Below are 21763 nucleotides of genomic sequence, written 5' to 3'. Positions count from 1 at the left end.
GACAGAAATAGAGAAGCCGTAATCTTTTCCTATGAACAACACTTATCCCTCAGGTGTGCTTTCATCTCTCCATCAGAAGAGGCAGGTTTTATTTTTTATTTAGTTTAATCACACATTAAGACAATACGCCTTACTGATGAATTGCTTTGCATATCATTGTATTTCCTTTTATAGTTCAAATGCCTTGCATGCTGATTAATCAGCCCCATACTGGTGTGAATCAGGGAGAAGCTCCCAAATGGTTTGACCTTTTGACATTTAAGGTCCACTTTCTGAAGTGTTTATAAATGATCGATAATGAATTCAATAATAATTAAAAAATAACATATATATTTATATTTTAATTATATATAATAATATCCTATATCCCATACATGGGGTTAGGTTTGACAGAATTTTCATGACACTTGTGTTAACCAATGTCAGGCATCTAACCAAAAACCCATTTAAAACCTGCTGACTTTGAGACAAAGGAACCGGAAGTGCAAAAATGCTAATTCATTTCTGGCTTTTAGCTGTCATCCTTGCAGCACTCGATTTAAACTAAAGTAATTATTAAATACTAATTTTGGAAGGCCCCTGATACAAGAAAACATTGCTTTCTAGGAAGCAAAGAAGTGTGTATCAGGTTTGAGTCCACCTCCTTTGTCTGAAAACATTCTGCAGTGAAGATTTCCAAGTCAAATATAATCTTTCCATAATTTGTGTATTCCCATGATTTATGGGTGTATGTTTAGTTACACTTTTTTGGGGAACAATAAAGTTGAACTAAAAGTTGGACTAGAAATATATTGTATCTAGCTTCAAGTTCTCTCATTCATTTGACACCAGGGTAAACCAGTTATACCACAAAGATAACTCATCACTGAGACAGGAGGAGCAGCTGCTGTTATCAGGTGTTTGTGCGTCATTGTCTGGAGCCTCACCTCCGACCGATGATAAGACTTTCAACAGGTGTATCTGAAAACATTTGGTTAATACATACGTCAGCTGCAGCTATCTGAGTATCAAGCCTGACGTTTTACATGATGCCACTGGTCTATGTGTGCCTTGTAGAGTATGTGTGCGTGTGACTGATTATTTTTGTTGTTTGTATTGGATTAGACAGAAATGCAGGAATGTGTGGTTTCACTGCACACACAGGTATAAGAGCTCTCCTGATTGAGAAACACAACCACAGTGGAGGAGACCACATATAAGGGATACTTAATTAAGCAAGCATTTGGAGAAATAGGTAAGGACATTATTATTTAAAATTCTAAGGAACACGGGCACTATCACAAATATATTGAAATGATTACATTCATATAATTCATATATTTTCTTGGTATGCATATTCAACATTGGATAACTTGCAGTTTACCTAAATGAACAGGCTTATTAATCTTATTTCTTCTCTTATTTGGAAAAATTAAGCCTGTGATCTACTGTATGTGCATTCAACAATACAGTAATGCTTTATAATAATGTGCAATAAAAGCACATTAAAAAAATTATAGAGAAGGAGTGAATCAGAAACAAATTACTGTGAGCTTTAAACTGTGAAGTGTTAAATCTAAAGGGTATACACCTCAAAGTCGAGTTATCAGTGGTATGATTTATCTTTCTGACAGTCTTTTGATCTGAGGAGAGGCCACTATATCAGCACACGGCTGTGATGGTTCAGGTTTTATGGAGTGAAAAAAAAACATTAAAGGGGGAGAATCTTTGCCTCAGTGAAGCCTTTCAGCAAGATAAAAGTCAGGACTAACCAGCCTCCTTTAAATAGCAGGGTACAACATAATCTCATCTGTTGGAAGGCTACAACACGTTTTCATATTTCTATGTGGTTTTATGTCAAAGACGCTCGCAGGTACATTTGTTTGTGTTGTGCTGCGTTTTGTATGCCAGTAATGTTTATGTTATGAATTTTAATCACAGGTTTCCAGTCAACACATTGTTCATGATGATGGTGATCAGCGAAGAAACACACATTTAACACTGAGACGAGAGTGGCTCAGCTGGAATTATCATGTCACTCAGGCTTCTTAAGAGACCGAGCAGCAAAAAGAAAAGTATGTTACCTTTTTGTTTTTATGGGGTTGTGGTATGATAGAAATGTTATTTTTCGAAGGACTTTTTTTGGACATAAGTGGTGGATTCATTCATTTAAAAAAAACAACTCTACGTAACAATTTTGAAGAGACCAGAAGCAGAAAAAAATGACAAAATAATTACTCTCTCATTATTTGGTGCTAGTATGGTTGTGTCAACCAAATTAATAGCTACAAAGATGACAATGGACACACACATTTAAGCCTTATTTTGCTTATCGGGTGTGCATGTCCCCAGATAAACCACCAGCATCTTGTAGAAACACTGCTGCAGCTACTCAATCCCACACAGTCTGTGTTCCAATTAACCTTAACTCATCCACATTTGCATTCTGCAAAAGGAAGGCAGAAATAAATTTGGGCTGTCTGCTATCGCTTCTTCCTGTGACTGTTCTGGCTTTGAAAACAAAATGAGATAAAACCTGCGGGCCAGGAAAGCAAAGCAACGCTGAATGCTATAATGTGTTTACCCATTAATGATAATTGGGTTGGCGGCAACAAGTGTACGTTTCAGATATTAATGGCACCACGGGATGATGTGTTTAAGGGGAACACTGCTGTTTTGTTCGCAAGTGTAGCTGAGGCTGAGTCTAAATTTATTGACAGTTGTGACACGTTATTCAAAACAGTTTATATGTAACTTCAACATTTATCGGAAATGTATTTTCTTTTACTATTTCTTTTAAAATAAAAGTATCTTACTTCTTTAGAATAAGTCAACAGCTGGAAACTAGTGCACACATGAAGGATTGATAAGAACTTAGTGAATGTATATATTCAAAGACATGTATCACACATTATGCTATGTAAGTCAAATTTCATATTTTCAACAACAAAAGCAACTTTCATTTGTATACCGACGAATCCTGTATTCAGGGTCACAGGGGCATATATATATTTATTTTCTTCCCCCTCCCCTAATCAAATGAAATTGAATTATATGTTTACCATGTCAGATTTAAAAATGTAGCATATCCACAGACTAAATGGTTGATTCCCTTCCAAAACAGAACCTCCAAAGAACAATGCCCAGGCAGAGGTCCTAAACAAGCTGGGTCTAGAGGACTTCTGGACTACACCATTGGACCAAGCATCTATGGTGGATATCTGCACTTCGACTCTGGAGAACCAAGCCCCTCTAGAGACCAAGGATCTACCAAATGCTTTCCTCCAACGTCTTTGGCGGCTTAGCCCAGATGCCCGCAGTCCTTGTTGCAAAGCTCTGAATGATGTTCTGAACAATGCTAACAAATCACCTGGTGAGCTAATCAATGGCTTTGGAGAAGGAGGCCAGTGTGGCATCAACCCCCTTGATCTAGTTACAGCTGTCTTTATGTCTGCTAACACTTTCCTTCAGCAAGAGATGACTGTGCGCATGTTGCAATGCCAGTTTGCTGTGCCCCTGGTCCTTCCAAACATTGATCCAGAAGAGCCCAGTCACTTCCTTCTTTGGCCTTTGAGAGGTGCTGTAAGCAAATGGAGGTCTCACTTTCCAGATGGTAGCGGGAAGGTCCTCGAGGGGGATTTGGCAAGTACATACATGCCGGTGGTATCATGTATGAAGCTTGGTCGCAGTGTTGTGTCTAAGTCGCAGGTGCTAAACAATGTTATAAGTGGACTCAGATCTCCCTGTGACACATTTCTCCACAGGGGGATGGAGGGAGGACAGCTGCCCCGAACACTCTCTAATGGCCTGATTGAGATTGGATGGTGTCTACCCACTGGAGACACTGCAAGAGATATTTTCCCTGTTCCTTTGGTCATTTCAAATCTCCGTGGCGACGCATGTACACATGAGAAATTCTTCAGTCTCCTTTGTAAAGCGTCGTCAGCTGTGGTTATTTTCTGTGGGGATCTTAGGGAGAAAGAAAAACAACTTCTTGCCTCCTGCAAATACATGACAAGCAAACTCATACTGATTGACCTATCAGATTCCGATGTGGGGTTTGTTGGTCAGGACTTTGAACAATACATGCCGTTTTCCGGAGGATCGGTGCTGCAAGGGAGAAATTTGAACGAGGAGGAACTGGCTCATCGGCTGTGTGACACTATGAAAGATCTGTTACCAGATGAATTGAAACCTGTTACACTTGAAGCAGCAGCAAAATTAGCAGAGGAGCTAGGCCTTATTGTAGATGAACAGGCAGTTTGTAAAAAGGCAATGGCCACAGTGGAGCTAGCATTGGAAGGTTTGGATGAGGGATCTGTTCAATTCAAGGAGAAACATTTTCCTTTGCAAGGGCAATTGTGGAGCAAACTTGCCGAAATAGAAACAGAGGAGGGTAAACAGATGAAAGAAGGAAAAGAAATCGATCCTCAACTGGAAAAAAAAAAAAAAGACATCTTGGTAGAATTGAATTGGTACAAAATGACTCCAGCAATGAAGATTTTTACTGATTCACTTTTCCTATCAGATAAAGTAGAGAGGACTTATTTCCTCAGTTGGATGAAGCTGAGGCTTCGGCTGAAGCAAATCGAGAAAAGAAACGGTCCACAAGTTCTATTCACATACTTACAGACAGATAAGACAGAGGACATGTCAGAACATAAAGATGAGCTCCAAAACCGAACCAATGACAACCAAGCAGACAGGGATAGTTTCTGCACAGATTCTACATTTGAAGAGGAAAACAACGAAGAGCTGCCCATGAATACCAAACTGCAAGTTTCTGAGAAACAGTTTGAGACGGGCCAAGAGATTTTGCAGAAGTCTACAGAACAGACCATAGAACCACAGTCACAACACAAAGAACATCTCAAGTCAACACATGATCCAGTCGTAGAACAGCAGGTATATGTGACCTCAACCAAGAAAGAGATTCTGAGTGAAGACCAATTTTCTGTTCACATCTTTGAGGACCAAAACCATAATTTGGAGTTTGGTGAAAATGGAACCTCAAGCCTCCAATGGAAACAGCTAGATGAACCAAAGCTGAAACAGATAGATGAACCAGAGCTGATACCGCTAGATGATCCAGAGCTAATACAGCCAGATGGACCAGAGCGGATACAGCTAGATGATCCAGAGCTGATACCGCTAGATCACCCAGAGCTGATACAGATAGCTGATCCAGAGCTGATACCGCTAGATCACCCAGAGCTGATACAGCTAGCTGATCCAGAGCTGATAAGGCTAGATGGACCAGAACTGATACTTATGCAGCCTCAGTCAGATTCGACTTCTTCTGGTGAACAACAAATGTGCCCAGATGTTTTCTCTGAACATCCAGTAGCCTCAAGTTCACAGCCCTTGGAAAGAGATCTGTTCTCACTGGGGCTTGAGCACTTTTTGCGTGAGATGGGCCTGATTTTTGAGCTGACACACATGAGCCAGAGAAGGGGAAACCACAATGTTTTGCGTCTCCCTAGCTTAGCTGCAGACCTTCTTCTCTATGGGATTCCACTTGAACTAATGGATGGAGATGCCTCATACATTCCCATGCGTTGGCTGTGCTCTGTCTTTGCAGAGCTCAAACGACGCCTACCTCAAGAACAGTGTAGGACCCGAGTGTTGACAAACCTTGGAGTACATCATGGTATGAACGCTGAGATTTTTTCTGCATTATTTGGGGTGAAATTTCCTGAAGGAAGGCAAAAATCGACTAGAGGTGTGTACATGGTCGTCCTGTGTCTTACCGATAACCTCAGAACGGATATGGAGTGTGATTTTCTCTTGTTAATTGATGTTGAAGGTCTCTGCTCAATGTCTCCAGACAACAAGAGAAATACGCTGATCCAGGACAACAGAATGGCCACTGTTGCAACAGGATTGAGTGATGTTTTAATGCAGAATATCTCTTCACATTTGGATACTGAGTTTGAAACTAACTTCACTGTCATAATCAACGCGCTCCTACGCATCAAAGAATGTGGATCCATGCCCATTTGCCAACTCCTGACCCAGGACGAAGACATAAACAGCTTATTACAAGCATCACAGCTAAGACTTGTATCGGATATGCTTCAGACTGAGACTGGGGACAGGGGTAGCAATGCTGATAATCATTATGCAAAGACAACAAGTTGTGTCACTGGTGTCAAAGGCCCTTGGTTCAATATGTCCCTATCGGAACCAATTGATACACAGTATAGTAAGGCTGTGTTAAAGCTTAAGCAAAACCTGTTTGGGGCATTGAAGAAGTGTGCAGCTAAGTCTAAAGCCCCTGGTCTGCCTGAATTTATCAGCCGATTGTGTTCTGTTTGGGATGCAGTGAAATCAGAATCATTCTCGATTGGTCTGCAAAATACTGATATAGCTTTAGACTTCTCTTTGCTTTGCTTAGAGCTTTCCCCATGGGAGTATAGTTTCATGGAACACATGGAAAGATGGCTTAAGGGGGCAACAAAGAAAATCTTTGCAACAAAGGCGAAGGCTTTAGACACTACGATCGAAGATGGCCTTCTGAGCGAGTTGAAGAACGAAGCCAGAGAGGAAGTCAAAACAGAGGTGGACAAACTCAGATCAAAAGTAGAGGACTATCTGATGAAAGAGAACTTTCGTAAAATGAACGCATTCAGGCCAATCCTAATGAGCAACATGGATGATCTTCAGAAACGAGTAACTGAAGAGACAATACAAAGGTTGGGGACAGTCAACGAGAGCCATACTTCTTCAACACGGTTGGAAAAATGTAAGACCTTACTGGAAAAAGAACAGGAATCCACGCTACATACACTTGTGGAGAGGAGTAAGTCAACCAACATTCTCTTTCAAGATACAGAACTAGAAAAGGAGTTTGAAGGTGTGTGGAATGAGACATTGTGCAACTTTGACTTCAGGCCTTCAGAAACAGATGATATTACTGCAAGGGTGACTGATATTTTGAAAGAGAATCTAATCAAATGCGGTCTCCAGAAACACATGAAAAAACTTGAATCCGTTGGCCAAATCGAAACATCAAGTTTCCAAGTCTGTGATGAGCATTTTGGATACCGCAGCAGAATAAAGCACATGTTTGATGACAACATCAGACTGAAGAGGTTAGAAGCTCAACAGGTAGCATGCAAAATCATAGAAGAAAACAAGCAGTTTGTAGCAGCTAAGTCTAGATTACCAGCAGATTTCTCTGACAGTTACATTACACAACAGTTAGAAAACGTTGAAAAAACTTTGAAAGAAAAATCTTTGGAAATGAGATCAGCCTTTGAAGTGGACCTCAAAGTGTATCTCTGTAGCGCTTCATGCCAAGACTTTCAAAAATTACATGACCGCTATTCCAAGGACAGTGAGCTTTTAGCATGCATTACTGCAACCAAGAGTACGTACTTGGCAAAGTTTATCTACCAGTTCAGGAAGAGAGACCAGTGCCAGAGGGTGGCTCAAGCATTTACTTCCATGGTCATCAAACCAACAGTGTTGGACTACATCTATAAACCACTGGGGATGTGTATTGTCCAAGAGATTCAAGGTAAAGCCAAGCAGTTTCAGTCCCCACGTGCCTTCCATCAAGGCTTGCTGGAAGAGCTGATAGAGGAGGACCACTTTGAAAGCTACCTGGAGTATTTGCTTTCCTATGAAGACTTCAGACTGAAAAAGATCCAGCAGACAGTGGTGACTCACCTCTCCGGATCAACCAACTTTGATCAATGGAGACATCAGAGACTTGGAGAAATTGTAGGAAAGGTTGCGGCAGCAGTGAGCCAAATGGCAGAAGGTACCAGTGGAGTTCTGAGTGATACAAAGCCGCTGCTGGAGAGAGTGTGCCTCATTTTAGAGAGTGATGGAGATGTGGATGTCTCCAGGGCCCCTATGTATGGACCTTTCTTCAGCATCACCACAAAATGGGATCATTTTGTCACATGTCTAATGGAGTTCCTGGCTGCAATGCGCTTGGACTTATCCCAGGACTTCTCCAAAAATCTGGAAATCACCCAACTTCTTTCCTGCCTTTCAATCCAGCCCAAAGACTCCCTGTTCAAAAAAGTGCAAGGCTGTGACCGGCAGTGTCCGCTCTGCAGAGCCCCCTGTGAGCTGGAAGGGAAGGGTCATGAGGTTCACAGGGCTCTGCTCCACAGGCCCATAGGCATGTTGCCCCATAACTCAGGTTCTCTGTCCTGTATCAGTTGTCCAGAAAGCATGACTGAAGACAACCCAGGTATGTGCAAAGACACACAGGACATGTCCGTGCCATGCAGGGGCCTCCATGCCCTCTACCCAGACTGGAGCTTCACCCCTGAGGACTCAAACAGCCAGATGCCCAGTGCTTACTGGAGGTACAGTGTTCATTAAGAATAAAATATCATGATATCAAAATCATGTGCATGTGTGTTTTTGTATTCACATATCCCTAAAATAAGCTAAATATCCTTTTTACAGGTTTGTGTTGGCGAGGTTCAGTGAGAGGTTTGCAAAGGAATACAAGCAGGAGCCAGCAGAGATTCCTGAGGAGTGGCGAAAGATCACTAAGGAGGAGGCATTGTCCAGTCTGAAGGAGGCCTTCCTCACTGCACAATACTCATATTAGGACTCTTCTGTAATGTATTCTGTTTTCATCATATTGCATGTGGCATTTTATTGATCAAGTCCAGGTTTTATCTGGTTTAGAAGTAGCCTATGTTATATCTATCAAGGATGTTGATGATAATGTTAATACTGGACAGAAAGTTGATCAGATAGACAATTCATCCAAAACACTGATAATGATAAGGGGTTTGTTTTTTAATACATTTTAATTTAAATGCTTTCTTTAATAAATAGTTTTCTGTAAAATATGCCTTTAGAATATATTTTAAATGTTGAATCCTTATTATCCCACTTACCTCAACTGCCTCCTGATCTGACAAGACAATGTCTTTCCATGCATTTAAACACTGGCAAAAGACTATAACATTAAAATAATAATACATATATTTTTTTTTTAATGTGTAACTTTGCTTGTTTTCAGCTTGACTATCCAGGTTGTTAGAGTGTAACAGAGTAAATGCAGTTTTAATTGTCAACAGGCTTTTATTTGTTAACATGCAGACAGTCCAGGCTGATAACTAATAACTACACATCTGCAAAGGTGCAAATTTATACTCAATAAGGTTAAACAATGAGAATTGTGGTTGAAGTATTTACTGGGAATTCTCACCAAGTCTGAGGGAAATTAGATTTTCAGGATGTGTTTATGTATGTGTTTGATCCCTGAAGACTGTTCTAAGTACTGAAACAAGCATTCTCTAACCTCATTAATGCTAGCACACAACGGTCAAAGGTTAACATTGATTATACACCCTCCTTAAAACGCTGTCATACAATCTTGCCAGAAATCTCACCTTCTTCTAGCTGGCTTTAATGTTCTGTTTTTGTTGGAACTGTTACACAGATGTGACGATTAATTTGGTCAGTTTATGGTTAATCTGCATCTCTGCAAAGCGATGAAGAAATAAAGAAGAAAAACATGTAGCACACAGTCATTAATTTATTTAAATTTTTTTTTAAATAATTGGTAGACAGTTGTCACAGGGTTGAACATAACCATGACATAACGGTACAGGTCTTCATTTTGCCAGTAAATACTGATATTTATGCATTACAGGCACCTCATTTGACTCATTTGATTATTTTATTGTCTCATACACAGACAGATGATTCACTCACACACAAACACACCCAGATAAAGGAAGTGAGTCTGAGTGTACACAATGAACCACAAAGCAACGTAACTCTGTCTAAGCTGTGTTTGCAGTGTGAAAGTCTGCAGTGGTTGCAGTGCATCAAGACCGAAACACCTCAAGAATCATAAATGTAGCCTACCGTTTGCATTTAATGACTGTACTTTTAACACACACACACACACACACACACGCACAGAGAGAATGTTTTACTGAATGGTTAGATTTTGTGTTGTAGTGTGATGCCTCCTCTAGAGCTCTGCTTGTGCATGATACTGGATCTGCCCAATACAAAACCAATTACTGAAGGTGTTTTTTAGCTCAGACAGATTTCAACCCCTGATTCTGTCCATAGCCAGCCAACACCACCCGCAGCTTGTGACACACAGCTTTGACCTTTTTAGTTTGGTGAGTGGGAGTGAACAGGCTGATTACACAACAGTGCCTAACCTGACAACAGGCCCTTTTCACAGCAGCAATTTTTGACATGTCATTGCTGGGTAAACACAGGTGTAATTGATAACATTGATTATGGCCCTGTTCCATTCCGGTGGGTCAGGGCAACATTGTGCATGCTGGCTCACTGGAATGGCTGTAATACACTAAAGAGAACAGGACCATAATTAACTTGATCAATCACACCCGTGTTTATCCTGCTATAACATGTCAAAATGGCTGCTGTGAAAAGGTCCTATAGCACGGTACAAGTACACGGTTGCCAGCTGATATTAATAGAAACCAACAGCTGTCAAAAAGGTCGGGATTAAATCTGGTCGTAGCAGTGTGAGTCACCAGTCTACAGGGAATACTGGTGAGTGAGTTTCCCCAAATATATGTTTAAATCTACTTCATCTACTCAACTGGGATATAGCCTACAATGAAAAAATGGACAGCAAAGCACAAGGTCAGGACATTGCTAACATATCTGTACTGTTTTAATAAAAAAATAAAAAAATGTGTAGTGGCTGTTGCCAGTGTTTCACATGCATTATCAGCTCCTTTCCACATGACCGATATGATGAGGCAGTACTTTTAGCTGAAACCATGTGTCCTGTAAATCAGGGCTCTTCCAGCCAGCCGCTGACACACCAGACAAGAACAAACAGCAAAAATAGTGCCTGAGCTAACAGACGCATTTGAAACCACAATACTTCTCAAACACAATCGAACTATGCCCCGCTCATTATGTCTGATGTCTCAGCGCTCATTCGTTTCCCAGCTGGCTTCAGCAACGACTTGTCGGACAAAAATGAACAGCAGGCCGCAGCATCAAATTATAGTTGATAAGCTATCAGTCAACATATAATGACGGGCAAACATTCCTATTTGGTGCAGTCAAACAACATCGGGGCACATGAGAGATTATCTCTGAAAATCAGCTGCCAATTTTTCCCAAACATGTCTATTTGGTCACAGTCAGGGAACTGTATAGACGATTATTACAATACTTCTGTGTAACTACCATTGGCTGGAAGAGCTTGAAATATTTACCAGGATTTCTCCTACAGAAGTTGCTGTTGTTTGAACCATCCATGGATACACAGCTTGAAAACTGCAAGCTATTTCACTGAAAGTGTGTCTACTATCTAGAATACAAGTGATAATAATGAATGGAGCTAGAACTTTGTTTTCCCCTCTTTCTTTTTGTAGTGATAAAGGCCCGTACTGTATGTACTGCTTTGCTGCAACATCTGCTGTCATCTCTGTCAGCGTTTCCTTCCTGGACGAGGGCCGTTGTATATGGAGGTTGTACACATATGGAGGTCAGAGCTTATTTGCCACGTGACCTTTAGCAAGGCGGGATGTGCTGCTACACTCTCAGAAACATCAGAGTTCAGTGGAAAACAAACTCAAACTTCCAACAAACTGAAATAACTTGCATTTGTAATTTAACAAAAAAAAATAGCTTCTGTCTCACAAGTGCAAAAATGTCAATAAAACTTTTATCGTCTTCTATTTAGTGCTATATTTAATGCTATTTTATACTTCTAGTCCAAAACCAATACACACATTTCATGATTCATATTTTACAAAAAAAACTTTTAAAGGCCTTTGATAAAATTGATTTATTTTCTAATCTTTTCAGGTTTGTGATGTTTAAAGCCCAAAGAAGTACAATTATCCACTGTTTTGCAAAGATAACTAAGATTAAATTAAAGTCCACACAGTACAGTACTTTGTTTTTCTTCATTCTGCCCCATTAATCTCCTCGAAACCCCACCGATTGGGTCCCTTAGGCTTGGTTCCAATAGTCATTCTCTTTCAGCTCTTTTTTAATCTCTACCAACTCCTGAGGGATATATCTGGCTCATTAGTTGCTCCCCACTATGTTCACCAGCCAGTCTGTAACTGTTTCCTCAAACAACGTGATGAGAGCGGTAAAAGTGATCCAAACAAGTTGTGACCGGACTGCTAACCAATGAGCTGAAAGTCACTAAAACTCTGTCAAACGGAGCTTCCTTATAATGAGCGACTCCAAAATGTTACACTGTTTTACATTTTCATGTGTTGGTTATAGCACCTTCAACTGTGTGTTTGCATGTCTTCTGCTATCTTTTATCTACCACAACATCTTTTCTATAGAGCTTGGAAGTTGCAAACATAGGTTTGCAGACACACATTTAGTCAGATATCATCACAGAACAGAAACAACCATAACTATTATTCATTAGTCAAAGGCGCTAGACGGTTTAAATCATAAACCAGAGCCACATAGAGTATATCAAACATATACCATTTAGGAGTTCGACTACATTTATAGTTTGGATGAAGGCTAGAACGTTTGACATTTGATGCTTGTCACAAAATGAAAGCTGCATTTATGTACTTGATGTTATGGGTTCATATCTACCATTCAAGTAGCTGTAACTTGCTGAAATTCTCCTGAATACCTCTGTCTTTTCAGTCCCCATTAATCTGCTAGCTTTCTTCAGTAGAGAGAAAAACCAATCATTTTTCTTTCAGACTCTACAAAAAGATCTGCCCTCAGAATCCACTGCCTTTTCTCTTTCTATCCTTTTACTCTGCCTTTTTTTCTTACTCTTTCTCTTCTTCTTCTGCAGAATAGTGTTCCATTGAGTGGTGTCTTGTATTGAATTGAGCCCCCAATTGATGTTCTGTGAAATGGTTGATGTAGAATATCTGAGCTGAAGTGTCAGATACTTATCATGCGTTTACCAATAAGGAGCAGCATTTGACAATGATAGAGCTGCAGGAATAGCACTCAAAATTATTTTATACTGCTTTCATTGTAGGTGATCTCCAGGGGTTCCTCCAAGATGGCATTACATTACAAAGGGCAGTATAAATAAATTGGTAGAGGAGTAACCACACAACTCTCTGGTGTAGATGGACATAACCTGTGTGCGTGAAAATTATTTTTAAAACGGTACTTGTGTTTTTTTGTATTTAGGATAACGTGTAGATAATTAGATTTAGTTTTGTTATCGAGTGGTAAATAATGCAGAGGAGTGAGCTGACGTCTTCCTCGCACATTTGCGTTTGCATCTGCAATTTCTCCTTTTTAGTGCAATAACGAGACATTTTCTCTTTTTTCCCCATTGCTCATTTTCTTCGTTGTTCAGGTGTCTGCAGGCAACCCATGCTCTCACAATGAGCACAAATAATAGGTTGCCCTCTCCCTCTGAGGGCAAACAATTGCTGCACAGGTCTACACACCCTGTTGCGAATGATTTGTGAGAGAAAGTGTCTGTGTGTGTGTGTGTGTGTGTGTGTGTGTGTGTGTGTGTGTGTGTGTGTGTGTGTGTGTGTGTGTGTGTGTGTGTGTGTGTGTGTGTGTGTGTGTGTGTGTGTGTGTGAATTCAGAATGTATGTGTGTGGATGCAGACAAACTAAAGGAGAATAGGTGGGAGGGGGCAGAGTTTATGAGGATTTCAGGGAGACAGGTTATGTGGTCCTGTTTCTTTCTCCCTCCCTCTGTCACTCTCGCTCAGTTCTGAGTGAGACAGCACCATCTCTCTGCCTGACTCCTCGTATCCCTGTAGGCTTCTATAAATATATAAGCTGCAGGAAAGCATTTCTGACCAGAAATGTAAGATCTCTAACAAGAAGGACAAGGAGTGACGGAATTAAAGGGGACACAGAAAAGAGAAGAAATTAAGCTTATGTGCTGAACTGTGGTGACACAGGGATTCTCTGTATCTTCAATTTGAAACATCTTCTCAGGTAAGACCCTCAATGTTTCATTGCATGCATTACCATTTGCATATAATATATGTCTGACAAAGTGAGGACACACACACACACACACACACACACACACACACACACACACAAACACACACACACACACACACACACACACACACACACACACACACACACACACACACACACACACACACACACACACACACACAACCTGGCTTCAACATTTTCCACAAACGTTTGCTCTATACATTTGTTTTTGTTGCTCATAATTAAGAGGTGTAATATACTAACTACTAAATTATGGATAGTTTCCATAATTTTCAAATTAAAAGTTTTATTTGCAATCACTTACTATTTCATGTTGCTGATTCACAAGTATCATATTTTACAGGTAGTTCAAAGTAACTGGACAAAACAAACACCTGATGGAAAAGGTCCACAGTGGTGAATTACTTAATCAGAAATGTGTAGTCTTTGAATGAAGTCTGCCAATCTGCACTTTGATGAGTTTTTAAAAAGGAACATGAGCAGAGCACCGAAAAGGCAATAGCATCTTTGAGCAAACTGCAGAAGGATACAGCATCTTTCTTGTAGGTGTGTTTTGTTGGCTGTAGGGTAATTGAGTCATTCACATGTGTCACATGTGTGTATGACATGTAAATATATACCATACATATATTAGAAATATGTGGTATGACTCCATTCTGTAATTAAGACAAAACCAAGTAGAAAGCACAATGTACTGTACAAGATATGGGATTTTTTAAATTTAAAGCATGAGTAGGATATAGACAAATAACTCTGACAACTGAGGAACAGCAGTTACAGAAATAAACTTAGTCACATGGATAAAACATGAATCTACAGTCCAGAAACTCCCAGATATTTAACGTGGTGGGCAGCGCAGCCACAAAGATGTACACACTCCCCAATTTTTCTTCTAAGTCTAAGTGACATGCAGCAGAATATTAGGCAATGATTTGACAAATGAATTCCTCTTGTATGTTGAGAATTTTTAAAACAGCAAAATAAAAACGAGTTGTTGCATGTCAATATAATTTTCTCAAAAGAAAAGTGTATCCTGGAAAGAACAAGTACACGTTTTCTAGATTTGTCCTGGACCATTTCCTGTGATGTAATAAATGGAAATGTATCTGGCACTCTGGCACTGAGCATCTGTGCGTATCATGTCTGCAGAAAGGAAGACCAAAATTGCATTGCCAGAGTAACAGAGCTGACAGCAGAATAGCATGACATTTAGGAGCTGTGTTGTTAGAAAACACTCCTATGCTGCAACATCAATAACCACAACTAGGTTCTCGACCAGCTGGAAACACTTGGAGAGTTGATACTTCTTGTAACTGGCATTCGACACACAGGTAACCATAAAATTCTGTGTTGATTTTTCTTCTCACTGAATATCTTAAATTGTGTTCCTTGGCAGATCAACTGCTATTAGAGAGGCTTCTGTCTTTCTTAATTAAATGGTCAGCAGACGATAATAACATTTAGCCAGCAGTTGGCCATAAGCCCTGCAGACTGGAAAAGGCATTCTCCATGCAGTCAGAAATGTTCAGTGTACTCTGCACCCAGTGGAGTGGAGAGTGTGTTATAAAGTGACAAAAAATATTTTTCTAAGTTAAAGAGGGCTTTTCTGTCTGTCAAAGTATCTGCACTAAACCTCATATATATTTGATGTGGTAATATTGCAGGGACAAAAGGAGCAGCTTTCCTACATTCCTAATTTAAATAATGATGTGCCATTAGGTTATCTCCTCAGAATTTGACCTCATTTGTGGTTCATATCTGTTCTGCCTTAGCCCCCAGCTCCGTGGATACCTCAGCAGCCTCAGAGTGATGGAAATACAAAATGCGTATGAAGTGCTCAATATAGAAAATGTCAATGGAGTCAGAGAGAGCAGAAAAAAAGGAACCAATGTAAAGACGGATAGGAAAAGAGAGCTTACAAAGTAGGCTGAGAGAGAGTCGTCAAGAGTCGTTTCTCCTGTTTTGCATTTTGAGGGCTTTCGATTCTCATCACGCTTCACAAATTAGCTACAAGGTCTGGATGGTTTCCACAAAGACCATGGCAACAGCGTTACTAGGCAAGGGTGGGTTTCTTCTAAACTGTCAGGTAATGTAGATGCGTGAGACCAGATGGGATCAGGAAACATATTCCTGCTGTTGATCATGGACAGGTGCATGTCGAATTAGAAATCCACTGACAGATGCTCCCACTAAAGCGAAGCGGTTACAAATGAGTTTTGAGGTTTTGAATTTCAAAACCTGAAAACTCATTTTCTGACATGTATTTTCATTGGTTGGGGTCTTTTTAAGTAAGTGCAAACCGGTAAAGTTCGTACAATCTGATATAGACTGTCTATCATGTCTGTCTAAACCCTCCCATGGTGTTTGGGTCCACTGTTTCTAAGGGAAAACAAACCATCCCCTCTGGATATTTCCTAAGTCAAAACACAGAGGGAGACCAACATCCGTTTTTGTTGTTTCTTATAAGTCATGTCTTGCCTGGCATGACTACCAGAAAACTTTGCACTCAGTGAATTACGTGGCTGTACTGGGAATGTTGCTTTTAGGCCGGCAACAATAGGTTGGTGAGGATGTCCGGGTCAGGCCTCCCTAACGAAGGGAGTAAAGCAACTTCAGAAGCATAATTCACCTCTGTACTGTCCAACAATACTCACATATCCACCAGAGAATGTGAAAATTGGCCATATGTGGCAGGCTGAATAACGTGAAGCCGCAGCTTTGAACAGGAAGGTGGAAGAGCGATGGAACCTAGTTCTATCCCATATAATTGGAGGATGCCCTTTCCAACGGTACCACCCCCAAGTCTGTGTGACTTCTGGTTCCGGGTTAGGATTAGGGGTTAAGGTTGGAGTTAGGGTTAGAGTTAAGTTTGGGGATGGGGTTAGTGTTAGGGATGGGGTTGGTGTTGGCGTTAGGGTAAGGGAGTTAGGGTTGGGGTAATGGTTGGGGTTTGGTCGCAGCAACAAAAGCACAGTGGAAACTCAATTATTTAATGATGACTCATTCAGTGATATAATCTTACTGATCCTGGTAGCTTCATCAAATTGAAGGTTAACTGTTATCCAAGTCAGTAGAACATCTAATTTTAGCATCATAGGAGAAACGGCTGCACTGATATTTTATATTCGTGATAATTAAATATAATCCAAATCAGTTTAATCCAGTTCACAGTCATTTTCCCTTTCTATAATTTATGGCTGTGTTATATCTACAGCAATTGCATTTAACAGCTTTTTGAAGGAAAGGAAACAATCTAAATCAAAGTGTCCCTGACATTACTGAAGGACAGTGAGACCATGACCTATTAATTTATTGTTGGTTATGCTCTTCCTCATTTTAAGGTTGCCTTCAGAGACATGGATATATCCATGGATGGAGATTTCAGTGTGCATGGTAATACCAGCCATGAAACGGGAAGAAAACGACTGGAAAGCCAAGGACTCAACCACAGTAACCCCCTGGACATGTTTGTAGGCATAGAGCTTCTTCTACGTTTCAAACTTCTCTTCTTGCCTCTCTACTGCCTCGTAGTGGTTGTGGCTGGGGTTGGAAACTCCTTCCTGTTGGCATGCATCTTGTCTGACAAGAAACTCCACAACGCCACCAATTTTTTCATCAGTAATTTAGCAGCTGGAGACCTGCTGATGTGCCTGAGTTGTGTTCCTCTGACTGCGTCTTACGCCTTCGACAGCCATGGCTGGGCTTTTGGGAGACCCCTCTGCCACCTGGTCCCCTTGCTGCAATGTGCCACAGTGTTTGTATCAGTGCTTTCACTCACTGCCATTGCTGTGGATCGCTATGTCGTTGTAGGTAAGAAAGATAACATTTTTATACTCCCGAGAAGGATTTGTTTTAAAACCTAATATTTGTAGAACTTGAAAATGTCTTTTGTTGGAACCATATGGTTTAGGTATAGAAGTTACACTGCGGTACAGCAATGCTTGCTGATTACTCCCGCTCAGATGGGCTGAAATTAACACATAGGCTGCACCAGTTGCCACCAAGATTATTTTTCTACAGATATCTACGGCATCAGAATATTTTGAAGAAATGTACTGCTTTGTTGTTTTGATCCATGCTTTCTGTCTCAGCTCACCCAATACGGAGGAGGATCTCTGTGTGGGGTTGTGGTGCAGTGAGTCTGGGAGTCTGGCTTTTATCTCTGGCTCTGGCTGCACCTCAGTCTCTCTACACGCGCTATATGGACCTGCGACCCAACGGCATCGACCTGGTAGTGTGTGAGGAATTCTGGCCACATAGCGGCAATCTGCGGCTGCTCTACTCCTGCTTCACTCTCATAGCCTCCTATATGATCCCGCTGCTATCAGTCAGTGTGTCCTACTGTGCCATCACCGTCAGCCTTAAACGCTATTCAGTACCGGGGGAACCATCCAACAGCCAGCAGCGCTGGAGCCAAAGGAGGAAGAAGACCTTTTCTCTGCTGGTGGCTTCAGTGCTGGCTTTCGCCCTGTGTTGGCTGCCCCTGCAGGTGAGTCTTAGATCCAGACTGTTCTTACTCCCAACTTGTCAAGTTAACGTCAACTTTTCTCCTAAACCTAAATAAATGGGATTTTTTTTGCCTAAACCTAACTTCCTGTGAAGACGGAAGTTGCTTTTTCATCTTCAGGTACATCATGTCTACAAAACCGACATTGTGTCCACAACGAGCATGTGATGCAAAATGAATGTGTGAACATCATATTAATGGAAGAAGGAGACAGAGTTTACATTGCAGTATTGCACAGACATAGGCATCCACTTCAAAAAAGCTCTTTACGAATACTGCTTACACATAAGCAAAACATTTTACAGGGTCCTACAGGCAAATGTGACATTTCTTGCGATTAGTAAAAGTTGTCAAAATGAGCAAAAGCAAATAATCTAAAGATCAATAAATTGTAGTTTGCATGTTGTAAATTGGCCCCTGGCTGCCAGGATTTCAAGCCTAAGATGGAGTCACTAATTATAAACATTCAAACTAAATGTCATTTTAATTATATAGGCAGACATTTGCAAAAGTGACTTGAAGTTGAGTGTATTTTTAAGAATTCACTGACATGATGCAGATAAATTCAGCCAGGGCTGTAACACAAATTTTTCCATGCCACTGTGTAGGTGCTGAACCTGTTGCTGGACCTGGACCCAGACTTCCACATCATAGGGAAGCGCTATATAAATGTCTTGCAAGTCTGCTGTCATTTAGTGGCTATGAGCTCTGCGTGTTACAACCCATTCATCTACGCTTCACTGCACAGCAAAGTGCGCATGCACCTGAAAGGCTACCTCTGTCCTTGTCGCCAGAGGGGGATGGTGGAGAGGGTGACATCCAGGAGCTGATTTCAGACTGTGCCCACTATGATACACCTGCTCGCAGCTCCTGAAACCAGAGCCCTGTCCTTTATCAAAAGCTGACACCTGCGCCCCTAAAACCGATGTTGATGTCTGAGGTGTCCAGGAGAAAATATGCTTAACAGCCATTCAAGATCTCTCTATGCTTTTCATTTTGTGACTTTGAGACATTTGGTCCTCTCTTGTACAGTGTCACCAGAGGTAGCACTGAATAAGGCCACTTATTACAAACAGGCAAAGAAGCAGATCCAGACCAGACTGTAGTTTAGTATGATGATGAAGAAGATTAAGCCATCCACTGGGATCTCCATGTTTAACTTAGACGGCTGAGCTAATGTAAAAGACACTAAGCAGATCCTGCAGCTTTAAAAAGGCCAGCGGGGGCATAAACACATGAGGAACTGTAGCAGACACGCTGGAGGCTGAGGGTGGCTACATTGGTTGCAGGGCCTAGTTACACTTAAACAGTAAATGCTTGACTGACCGAACAATGAACTCTTCTCACCAGACATGGGTTACAGACCAAAATAAGGACCTGTGCAAAAGACACAACTAGGATTGATTGTCTCTGGTACTGAATATCTGTGCTTGAAAATATGTTATGTATTTCCTGTGTTGCATATCACCTTCATTATATTTGATTATGTTATTATATACATCGCCTGCTATTTTTAGTGCCGTTATGTGGTAGTTCTTCACTATGGTTTAGCTCCAGGGTCTAACTTTGTGTGTCATCTGTGCACCTGGATAAATACGTTTGTGTTTGTGCATGCATATGTATTGTGTACAGTTAGTATGGACCTTGGTGGAAAAGATCAATACGTACAGTGCTGGGTGATGAAGTCTGCAGTTTATATGTCACCTTCAAACCTCTGTTTGTAAAATTAAATTGATCTAAGTTCATAAATGTGTTCCCTGATGATCAAACTGAAACTAATCCACTCAATATCATTATCTATTGATGGAATTAACATTGAGAACGTATCTGAGTGTAGGTTTTTGGGAGTTATATTGGATGAAAAATTTTATTTTGAACAAAACTAAGAATGTTTTAGATTGTAACACAATGATAATGTTATGCTGTTCACTTATACTGCCTTATTTGAGTTATTGTGCAGTAGTGTGGGGTAACACATATATATATACGAAGGCGTATTAGGGCCACTGTAAAGGGGGGGAAAAAAACGGAGCCGAGAGAGGTGGGCAATATTCTGAGAAAAAAGTCGCAAATTTGCTAGTTTTAAAGTGGCAAATTTGCTTGTTTATTACGATGCTAACAACCGGCATTTATGCTAGCTAACTTCCCATGTTTCTAATTTCCCTAATTTCTAATCTTTCTAAGCTTAGCCAATACACCGGATCAATAAACACACATAAGATGACAATTTGGCCCATATAAAATTAACCAACAATAACCATCAACAGCCATCACCCTAAGGACCTTAGCAAAGTGTTGTCACACGTTGGGATGGATTTATTAGAAAGATAAAAGCAACCTTCATGGGAAGTTAGCTAGCATAAATGCCGGTTGTTAGCATCGTAATAAGCTAGTAAATTTGCAACTTTTTTCTCAGAATATTGCCCACCTCTCTCGGCTCCGTTTTCCCCCCCCCTTACAGTGGCCCTAATACGCCTTCGTATATATATGTTACCCCACACTACTGCACAATTAAAGTCACAAATTTGCTACCTTAAAACTAGCAAATGGGCCACTTTAAACTAGCAAATTTGCGATTTTTAATCTCAGAATATTGCCCACCTCTCTCGGCGCCGTTTTTTTTTTTTTTTTTTTTTTCGACAGTGGCCCTAATACGCCGTCGTATATAAGCAATATAATGCCATTGTTTTTATTACAGAAAAAATCAGTTAGAATTAGAGAACATACTAATGGATTATTTGTTAAGGCATGGTTATTGAAACTCAAAGAGATAATTGACCAGCAGACATTATTAATTGTGTTCAAAGCTAAAAAGAGCGTATTGCCAGAGAATGTGCAAAAACTGTTTGTGTTTTCCTGGAGGATGAAAATCACAGAAGGAGATTGGATTTTAAGCATCTAGTTGCTCGGACCACTTTAAAATGTGTGTTTCTGTTTGCGTCAAACTTTGGAGTTCCCAACAGAAGGATTTAAAGGGTTGTACAGATATTTTCAGTTTAAAGAAATGTATAAAGAAAGACAAATTACACAATATGCATATGAAAGTGTTTTGAACTTGAAAATGTCTATTTTGCAGGTTATTTTGTTTGTTGTTGTTAGGATTAAGGGTGTAGGTGATGGAGTAGGTGAAGGTGTAGGTTAATGGAAATGGGAGACCATCTAAGAATTTTATGTTCAAGTAAGAAAGACAAAAAAAAAAAGAATTATATTCTTCTTTCTGCTCCTTTCCAATCATGAAATGCATTAATTTGACATATGTGATGTGGACTTGTGTGCCAACTTTATATTGTAATGTGCATTTTCATGAAAGGAACAAATAAAAATATAAAATGAAATGAATTGAAATATT

General features: G+C 40.4%; 2 protein-coding genes across 4 annotated transcripts; both read left to right on the top strand.

The window, feature by feature from the left end:
- Window positions 1-1078: 1078 nt before the first annotated feature.
- Window positions 1079-9483, top strand: gvin1l2 (GTPase, very large interferon inducible 1-like 2). Of its 2 annotated transcripts, XM_084019871.1 has the most exons (4): window positions 1079-1234; window positions 1921-2054; window positions 3104-8306; window positions 8410-9483. In XM_084019871.1, exons 2-4 carry the CDS (start codon window positions 2012-2014, stop codon window positions 8555-8557), a joined length of 5394 nt encoding a protein of 1797 aa, XP_083875997.1. In that variant the 5' UTR covers window positions 1079-1234; window positions 1921-2011; the 3' UTR covers window positions 8558-9483. The 2 variants fall into 2 exon arrangements, with proteins under 2 accessions (XP_083875997.1, XP_083875998.1); XM_084019872.1 differs by lacking the exons at window positions 1079-1234; window positions 1921-2054 and having other exon boundaries at window positions 3213-3352; window positions 3451-8306.
- Window positions 9484-12848: 3365 nt separating this feature from the next.
- Window positions 12849-20275, top strand: LOC311020402 (prolactin-releasing peptide receptor). 2 transcript variants are annotated; one of them, XM_084020423.1, is made up of 4 exons: window positions 12849-13874; window positions 17249-17717; window positions 17999-18396; window positions 19023-20275. In XM_084020423.1, exons 2-4 carry the CDS (start codon window positions 17264-17266, stop codon window positions 19242-19244), a joined length of 1074 nt encoding a protein of 357 aa, XP_083876549.1. In that variant the 5' UTR covers window positions 12849-13874; window positions 17249-17263; the 3' UTR covers window positions 19245-20275. The 2 variants fall into 2 exon arrangements, with proteins under 2 accessions (XP_083876549.1, XP_083876548.1); XM_084020422.1 differs by lacking the exon at window positions 12849-13874 and having other exon boundaries at window positions 17007-17717.
- Window positions 20276-21763: the final 1488 nt, after the last annotated feature.

The sequence above is a fragment of the Eutrigla gurnardus genome, assembly GCF_963514095.1.
Source record: "Eutrigla gurnardus genome assembly, chromosome: 10".
Taxonomy (NCBI): Eukaryota; Metazoa; Chordata; class Actinopteri; order Perciformes; family Triglidae; genus Eutrigla; species Eutrigla gurnardus.
This window is presented reverse-complemented; position numbering and strand designations above follow the sequence as displayed.

Excerpts from the sequence above, each read along its gene's own strand:
- gvin1l2 (XM_084019871.1), top strand. The coding sequence starts at position 2,012 with ATGTCACTCAGGCTTCTTAAGAGACCGAGCAGCAAAAAGAAAA. Across the intron at positions 2,055-3,103 it reads ACCGAGCAGCAAAAAGAAAA|AACCTCCAAAGAACAATGCC; the intron begins GTATGTTACCTT and ends CTTCCAAAACAG. Across the intron at positions 8,307-8,409 it reads ATGCCCAGTGCTTACTGGAG|GTTTGTGTTGGCGAGGTTCA; the intron begins GTACAGTGTTCA and ends TCCTTTTTACAG.
- LOC311020402 (XM_084020423.1), top strand. The coding sequence starts at position 17,264 with ATGGATATATCCATGGATGGAGATTTCAGTGTGCATGGTAATACCAGC. Across the intron at positions 17,718-17,998 it reads GGATCGCTATGTCGTTGTAG|CTCACCCAATACGGAGGAGG; the intron begins GTAAGAAAGATA and ends TTTCTGTCTCAG. Across the intron at positions 18,397-19,022 it reads TGTGTTGGCTGCCCCTGCAG|GTGCTGAACCTGTTGCTGGA; the intron begins GTGAGTCTTAGA and ends GCCACTGTGTAG.